Source organism: Acyrthosiphon pisum, chromosome A1 (assembly GCF_005508785.2).
Source record: "Acyrthosiphon pisum isolate AL4f chromosome A1, pea_aphid_22Mar2018_4r6ur, whole genome shotgun sequence".
Taxonomy (NCBI): Eukaryota; Metazoa; Arthropoda; class Insecta; order Hemiptera; family Aphididae; genus Acyrthosiphon; species Acyrthosiphon pisum.
Genome location: NC_042494.1, coordinates 110,010,048 through 110,019,658, shown reverse-complemented (window position 1 = coordinate 110,019,658; position 9,611 = coordinate 110,010,048). Strand labels below are relative to the sequence as shown.

Below are 9,611 nucleotides of genomic sequence, written 5' to 3'. Positions count from 1 at the left end.
ATTATTATTATTGTTTATTGCATTATCAATCACATTTCAGTCAACATTTCCTTATCAAGTATAAGTTTGCTTATATACCAGATGAACGTTATAGATATGTAACCAGTTAACCGTGATTAGACCAAAGCGCGAAGTAGATAAAACCTAATTGGCAAGGTACCCACCTATTTTATTATTGAATTCAAATTTGAAATTTAAGTTTTAAGTGATTTTACAATGATTTTTATTTATTTTTCTGTCTGTAATCACCTTTAAGCAGGTCCGGATTAAAACTATCGTAGGCCCTAGGCATTAGGCACAGTACATTTAGACATTAAGTGCATACATGTTAATATGGCCCTGTAATGTCCAGTGTTTAAATACCTAGTTAAGAAACCTTCTGTTTGAGAGAGGAAGTGTCAAATCTTAGTGTTAATCCTTTAAAAACAAAAATATTTACAGCATAAAAATCAAATCTAAACTTTTATTACTTATTATATGATAACAATTTTAACAGATCTTAAAAACAATTAATTTTACTCCAAATATTATATACAGATATATTATATTATATTGTCAAAAACCATAAAAAACAACTTATTTTATACCATTTTGCATATTTCTTTAATAAGTTTAATACAAAAGATATTATAATTGTAACAAAAGATAACAGTACCTATATATTTTTTTTTATTAATTAACCCGTGACAACTTAGGCCATCGGATGGTTTTTAACTGTGCGGGAGGATACTGTAGGTATTCATAAACACGTTTGTTTTAGTTTGGCAGAATTTTCATGTGGGCACCCGTAAGTATCTGCCATGTCCGGGTGGGGGATTGCGGCCTCTCTTTCCAGACACGGCGACTGCCCGAAGAGAAGTACCGCCCGAGACCGAGATTAGAACCGACGACGGTGCGTGTCGAAACCGACGACTTATTAGTCCGCTCGGCCACTTTGTCAATGACATAAAATGTTTGGATTTATAATTCATCTCTAGCACTCATTTGATCTGCAGCATCAATTGCTTTGCCATCATTTACAGAGACTAGTGAGTACCTACCGTGCAGTCATATACGCGGTGCGACCGACCTGGCGACCTGCAGTCGATAATAAACTATCGTTTCTATGACGTAAACGATATATTATTTATAATTATTATTTCCTAAAAATATACTATAAACAGTAATCGGGGTATCATTCTTAAATATATGATATTTTACTTGTTGTGCTAACGTGTACAATCGTACGGATTAATTTATAATAATAATAAAAAAAAAGCATAAATATTACAAAAAAATCGTAGTCACACATTTTATTTTCGTAGGCCCCAAAAAATTCGTAGCCGCTAGTCACAGTGCCTATAGTGCCTATTTGCGCTAATACAGCCCTGCCTTTAAGGACAGTAAAAATTCTTGGATTTTCTTCAACAGTATCTTTTCTGATAGGAAAGTGAATCTAGTTGGTACTTTGGGGGTCAAAAGTGAAAATTTTCCAGTAGTTTTCAAAAGCAACGGAAAAACAAAAAAAAATTAAGGAAAACGCGAATTTTTAAGCAAAATCTGTTTTCGAGTTTTCAACTCTACAACAAATGACCGTATAGGTACATGAAATTTTGATTGAAAGTTTATATATTAGCATTTTCTACACACCATAACATTTTACAAATGTTTTGACTTATTTTGAGCTGTTTACGAACATTTTCATTTTCCATTTTTTTAGTTTTTTTTTTTTATAAATATCAATAAACTTTTATTTGTTGGTTTAAAAAGCTTGAAAATTTAGTAGAAGGCTCTGAAGTATATTGTTTCAAAGCCAGATAAAAAAAAATTAAAAATCCATAGTCACAATTTTTTTTATAAGCTTCTAAATATATATATTGTTCATATATTATCAAAATACGTAAAAATGACGAAAATTTTCAAATTATTTCGAGTTAGAATTTTATGAATAATTTTCTTTTAAAATCTAAGGTTTGAAAATGTAATACAAGATTCCTCATAAGTTTGTCTACCTTTTCCAAAAATAAAATGTCTACAAGAATGTCAAATTAAATTTTTATGGGTGTTTGAAATTCATATTTTTACAACATTTGATTTTTACTCGATTTCTCATGTAACGATTTTGACATTTTGTTATTTTATTGTAATTAAAAAACGAATGACTGTAGATACTTGCAAATATCATTGAATGTTTATATTAGCATTTTCTATACACGATACAATTTTGAAAATAATTTGACTCTTTTTGAGCTGTTTACGGACATTTTCAGTTTTCAATTTTAGATTCCGAGTGAAACGATGAATGTATTGATTTTACAATGATGTGTGTTTTTTTAGATTCTGAGTGGAACGATCAAGCCCGGATTATGACATTTTGAGGCCCAGGGGTCAAAGTTATAAATGAGGCCCTTGTACGAAAAAAAAAATATTAATGTATATAATGTGTTCCGGGGTGAAGTGACCAGCCGACGTCATATAAAAGTATACCAAAAATTATAAAGAAATAGCCTTTAAAGATTGGGTCTAACTTTTTTATTTTTTAAGTTATAGGCAAACTTTTTTATCAAAATCATACATATCACGCATTTGTTTATGTATTTTCAAAAGTTTTTAACATTTTTATGTATTTTTTTTTTATTTTAAAGCTATTTAATTGTCCTATCAACACTCCAAAATACGCAGTTCAACTAGAATTGCACTAATTATTTTCATTAAATATAAAAGTAGAAAAAAGTTGCCAAAAATTACAATTTTTTAAAGGAAATCGTGTATTATTCCAAATAATTGATAACTTGGTATGGGTTAAAATGTTGAAAAGTTTTGAAGATACATAAACAAATGCGTGATACGCATGGTTTTAATAAAAATAAGTTAATTGCTCATAACTAAAAAATAAAAAGTTAGATTCAATCTTTAAAGGGTATTTCTTCATCATTTTTGGTATACTTTCATATGACGTTGGCCGGTCACTTCACTCTAAAACACATTGTATATTATTTAATATTTTTTTTTTATTTTTTTTTTAATTTTTAATTTTTTTTTGTGTCTGTCATCACCTTTTAGAACAGTAAAAGTGCTTGGATTTCCATTTTCCAGTAGTTTTCAAAAGCGCCGTGAAAAACAAAAGTAAAATTAAGGATAAACGAGAATTTTTACACAAAATCTGTCTTCAAAAATATCGATTTTGGTTTTCGGTGCAACTCTTATAAAAATGACCGTAGGTACATGAAACATTGACTGAATGTTTTTATCAGCAAATCTATACACCATAACATTTTAAAAATATTTTGACTTATTTTGAGCTCTTTACGGACATTCTCCATTTATTTCTGATGTATAACGCGTTACCTAACAAATATTGTGATATGATTAATTTGGAATTTATTATTGATACCTATAATTATAGGTAAATTTTTTTTTAATACTATAGATAAGTAAACCTATAATAGCTGGTATATCTAATACCTAGACTGACAAACCGTCTCCGCTCAGAATCGTTTTTCTTATACAGTGATATTATATCATTGAATTCAAATTTAATACTATCCATTATACATTGACCCACTTGTAACCTACTGCACAGCAGAGCGACATCCACTTACCCACCTTTTTTTTAATTTTTATTTGTGCCTGTCATCACCTTTTAGGATAGTAAAAGTGCTTGGATTTTCTTCAACAGTATCTTTTCTGATAGGAAAGTGAATCTAGTTGGTACTTTGGGGGGGTCAAAAGTGAAAAGCGCCGTGAAAAACAAAAGAAAAATTAAAGAAAAACAGGAATTTATACGCAAAATCTGTTTTCGAGAAAATTGATTTTGGTTTTTGGTGCAACTCTTAAAAAAATGACCGTAGGTACATGACATTTTGACTGAATGTTTATATTAGTAATTTCTATACACCATAATATTTTCCAAATATTTTGACTTATTTTGAGCTCTTTACGGACATTTTCAGTTTCCATTTTTTTTAGTTTTTTTTTCTATAAATACCAATAAAATATTATTTGTTGTTTATAAAAGCTTGAAAATTTAATAGAAGGTTCCTATTATATTGTTTCAGAGGCAGATGAAAAAAATTAAAAATCCATAGTCACAATTTTTTTTTATAATCATCTAAAGTTCAAATATTGACAAAATACGTATAAATGATCAAAATTTGCAAATTATTTTGAGTTAGAAATTCATGAAAAATTTTCTTTTTAAATCTAAGATTTGAAAATGTAATACAAGATTCCTCATAAGTTTGTCTACCTTTTCCAAAAATAAAATGTCTACAAGAATGTCAAATTAAATTTTTATGAGCGTTTGAAATTCATATTTTTACAACATTTGATATTCACTCGATTTCTTACGTAACGATTATCTTATTTTGTTGTAATTAAAAAACAAATGACTGTAGATACTTGAAAATTTCACTGAAAGTTTATATAAGAATTATCTTTAAATGATAAAATTTTGAAAATAATTTGACTCTTTTTGAGCTGTTAACGGAAATTGTCAGTTTCGATTTTTTTAGTTTTTTTGTTCTAGAAGTATCAATAAAGTTTTATCTGTTCGGCTAAAAAGTGTAAAAATTTAATAGAATGCTCCTGATATATTGTTATAATAGCAGTTGAAAAATATTAAAAATAATTAGGCACAATTTTTTTTTATAAGCATTTAAAGATCGAATTTTGACAAAATTTATCAAATTTAAATTTGAATAAATATTTTGTAGTTAAAAATTATAAAATTTTCAACTTTTATATCTAAGAAATGAAAATTTAAAACAAGATTCCACGTAAGTAGTTAATTCTGTTACCAAAAAATCTAAAAAATACATTTACACAGTTTATTTTTATAGTCATTTTAAGTTCAAATTTGGACGAAATTACATATTAAAAACCTAGAATAACTATTTTAGTTATTTTGTTGTGATTGTATAATATTATTCGTGGGTATACTTGAAACTTCTAAAGTATACTATTATATATCTATGATAGTAGTATACCTAGCACTAACCTAATGGATATTGTGATATGATTAATTTGGAATTTATTATAGGTCAATTTTTTTTTAATACCATAGACTATGTAATATTATGTCTTATACTTAGACTGACATGCCGTCTCCGCTCAGAATCGTTTTTCTTATACAATGATATTATATCATTGAATTCAAATTTAATACCATCCATTATACATTGACCCACTTATAATCTACTGTACAGCAGAGCGACATCCACTTACCCACCTTTTTTTTTTTTAATATGTTATTTTACATATTGTATGGAAATCAATTTTATTAGGAACTACAAAATTGTGATAATATTATAAGTATTATTATTATGTACAATCACGGACTAAGATATACTTAATTATATCTTAGTCCGTGTGTACAATGTACAATTTTATTTATACTATTATTATCAAAAAAACCAAATAAAATGTATTGTAGATCATAGACATATATAAACAATTGGTTGTAGATACATATGTTTTAGATACCTAATGAATAATGATCCATTCCATTTTTTTTGTAAAGAGTGATTTTTATCGTTACTAGGTGTACCTACGAACTTTCCGCGTACCACTGGTTGAGAAACGCTGTACAATCACGATTTAATATAGTATACTATCTTAAATCGTGTGTACAATAGAACAATATCAAAGATATGAGCCTAATAAATATTCAGTGTCGTCATCGCGGGCAAGACTGACTCTCTCTGGAATACGATAATACTATTTTTTTTTTTTAATGATAACGGCATTTGAACAAATAGTAACAGTGTAACAACTGACAAGTAAATAATTAATAAGTATTAAGTAATTATTTTATCTTTTGGATATATTAATTGGTTAATGATATATTTTGATGTACTAACGATATTTCTTCAAGGTTTCCCTTGTTTTCTGGGTCTTATAGAACACAGTAAACATTTGACGTTAGATAAGTTGATAGTTTTAAACTTCATGTACTGTTGCTATGGGTTTTGACATCATCCGTTTTGTTGGCGAAGTAGATGAAGAGCTTCTCTGTCCCATATGTACTGGAGTGCTACAGGATCCAGTCCAAGTAAGTTTATATACTTGTCGAGTATTCACATTAATAATACCAAACACTTCATGTCTCTTTTACACAAAATAGTGAAGTTTGCATTTATGATATATCACCTTGCAATGTTTTATTAACTGTTTAATTTTCTAGGCACCAGCATGCGAACACGCATTCTGCAAAGGTTGTATACTAGAATGGCTGCTAAGACAGTCTACATGTCCAGTAGACAGACTTTCCGTCAATGTTCTTCAGTTGCGACAGGTGCCACGAATCCTAAAAAATCTACTGAATAGGTATGTGAATAATGTTCCTTAATCATACTGACTGATTTGTGTAATGTAATAAAATTCATTATTAAAAAAGTATTTTTAAATATTTTTTTGAATTACAACATACAGTTTTAATTTCATATTTGAAAGCAGAATATTTTTTTTAGTATTTCCATACATAAAAATTGTATTTAGGATGATTAGTTCATGATTTATAAGTATTTAAAGTTTAGATGAGTGGACCATCATCGTATTACAGGGTAACCGCATACCACTCCACTGTGCTCATCTAAACTTATAACTCTTAAATTTCTCATTTTAAATTTGATTTTTATGTATCGAAATACTTAGAAAAATATTCTGCTTTGGTATATCAAATTGAAACGGTACATTGTCATTCAGTGGGATAGCCAAGATTTTGGAATGGAGGAGGAGGGGAGCTAAAAAAAATAATACAAAATATAACATAAATGTTGGCAATGTGAAACCAATTAAAAAAGGCACCTCTATAGCAATTTTTTTACAGCTGTATATTGATTATTTGTAAAAATAAACGCTGAAACACGTTCGGTCACAGAAAGATAGTTTTACATTGGAATTGGGATAACGATTGGAAACACATTAAGGTACCATTTTTTCATACACCAAAATGAATACAATGTTTGGTTACATCATATTTTTAAAATTTGTATTATGTATTTGGGTATCAATACATTTAGGTACACATTTTTTTCTACTTTATTTTTTAGAGTCGATTAGTGTTACCTAGAAGACAACAAGGGGAGGTTGGCTCATAATTGTTTCCCAAATTTTTTATTTGCAACTTATTTAAAAATATTAGTTATATAATATATTACATAATATTATATTAAATCATTGGTTCATTACAAAAATAAAAAAAATGCTTAATTCAAAAATCATATTTTATTTTATTTACTGCTATTTTATTTATTATTAAATTTTATTTTTTTTTCCCAATATAACGTGGACCGATGTCTTATACATATTTCCTAATATTTTTGTCAAGATTAAATTCATTAAATTTGTTTTAAATGTATTCATGTGACGTTACAGTTATGTTTAACGTAGGTACAACAAAAAATGTTGCTCTCGTCTTTATTTATTCTAAATTCACTACATTTAAAATTACCAATTATAACACATTATTTAACATGACGCGTTTCAAAAACTTCAGTAATATTTACATTCATGATTCTTACTGTTCAGTTAGAAAAAACAAATCAAACCAAGATACTGTCATACTGAGTCTATGTGAATGAAATAATAAAAAAATCTGTAGTCATATATTATTATATTATATTGATACAGGTGCTATAAAGATTTATTATTTATTATTATCGTTTATTATTTTATATATCATATAATAATCATATCATATTATGTTTACCCAAAAGATTTCTGATAAGACTGATTTATCAGGTAAAATTATGAAACACCTTTTATTCTATGTATTCAAACGTAGTGTACCAGTGTCTATTTGTACCAATTTGTGTTAGTTTTTAGGTCAATGTGTGATGTGCCTAAACGTCCGGCGCTCAAAATAATATGGTCCATTATTACGGTAGCTAGTTAAGTTGAATTATTATTATTTAATTATTATCATATTTGTATATGTATAATGATATACTTTAGAAGTTTCAATTACCCACAATAATATTTTTAAAATATGAAAAAAAACTAAGATCGTACCTTTGTTTTAATTTCTAATTTCGTCCGAATTTGAACATAAAATAACTATAAAAAAAAGGTGGGTAAGTGGATGTCGCTCTGCTGTACAGTAGGTTACAAGTGGGTCACTGTATAATGGATAGTATTAAATTTGAATTCAATGATATAATATCACTGTATAAGAAAAACGATTCTGATCGGAGACGGTTTGTCAGTCTAGGTATTAGACATACCTATTATAGGTATACTTATCTATAATATTAAAAAAAAAATGACCTATATTAGGTACCTATTAATAATAAATTCCAAATTAATCATATCACAATATCCATCAGGTAACGCGTTATACATCAACAACAACCTGTGGTACTATCATAGATATATAATAGTATACTTTAGAAGTTTCAAGTACCCACAAATAATATTATACAATCATTACAATCACAACAAAATAACTAAAATAGTTATTCCAGGTTTTTTGATATGTAATTTCGTCCAAATTTGAACTTCAAATTACTATAAAAATAAACTGTGCTTATGTATTTCTTAGAATTTTTAGCAACAATTAAATATTTACGTGGAATCTTGTTTTAAATTTTCAATCCTTAAATATAAAAGTTGAACATTTTATAAATTTTTAACTACAAAATAATTATTCAATTTTAAATTTGATAAATTTTGTCAAAATTTTAACTTCAAATGCTTATAAAAAAAAAATGTGCCTATGTATTTTTAATATTTTTCAACTGCTATTGTAACAATGTATCAGGAGCCTTGTATTAATTTTTTACACTTTTTGGCCCAATAGATAAAACTTTATTGATATTTATAGAAAAAAAACTAAAAAAATTGAAAACTTACAATGTCCGTTAAACTTTCAAAAAGAGTCAAATTATTTTCAAAATTTTATTGTATATATAAAATGCTAATATAAACATTCAGTGAAATTTTCAAGTTTCTACAGTAGTTTGTCTTTTAATTACAACAAAATAAAAAAATCGTTACGTAAAAAATCGAGTGAATATCAAATGTTGTAAAAATATGAATTTCAAACGCTCCTAAAAATTTAATTTGAGTTTCTTATAGACATTTTTTTTTGATAAAGGTAGATTATCCTATAAGGAATCTTGTATTACATTTAAATATCTTAGTTCTAAAAAGATACATTTTTATGAATTATAAACTCAACATAATTAGGTAATTTTCGTAATTTTTCCATATTTTGTCAATTTTTGAACTTTAAATGCTAATAAAAAAAAACTGTGACTAAGGATTTTTTATATTTCCAAATGTCATTGTGACAATATAGTAGAAGCCTTGTATTAAATTTTTAAGTATTTTTAATCAACAAATAAAGTTTTATTGACATTCATAGAAAAAAAAACTAATTAAATTGGAAACTGAAATTGTCCGTAAACAGCTCAAAACAAATCAAAATATTTTGAAAAATTTATCATTTATAGAAAATGGAAATATAAACAACCAGTGAAAATTTCATTTATCTACAGTCATTCGTTTTAAAGTTACACCAAAAACCAAAATCAATTTTTCGAAAACAGATTTTGCGTAAAAATTCCCGTTTTTCCTTAATTTTTCTTTTGTTTTTCACGGCGCTTTTGAAAACTATATGCAATTCAAAT

General features: G+C 26.9%; 1 protein-coding gene across 1 annotated transcript in view; it reads left to right on the top strand.

The window, feature by feature from the left end:
- Positions 1 to 5,741: 5,741 nt before the first annotated feature.
- Positions 5,742 to 9,611, top strand: part of LOC100575928 (E3 ubiquitin-protein ligase NRDP1) — a 13,417-nt gene continuing 9,547 nt past the window's right edge. Inside the window, exons 1-2 of the mRNA XM_003241626.4 lie at positions 5,742 to 6,031; positions 6,164 to 6,306. Coding sequence (XP_003241674.1) covers positions 5,942 to 6,031; positions 6,164 to 6,306 — 233 coding nt within the window. The 5' untranslated portion in view covers positions 5,742 to 5,941. The remainder of the gene's footprint in view (positions 6,032 to 6,163; positions 6,307 to 9,611) is intronic.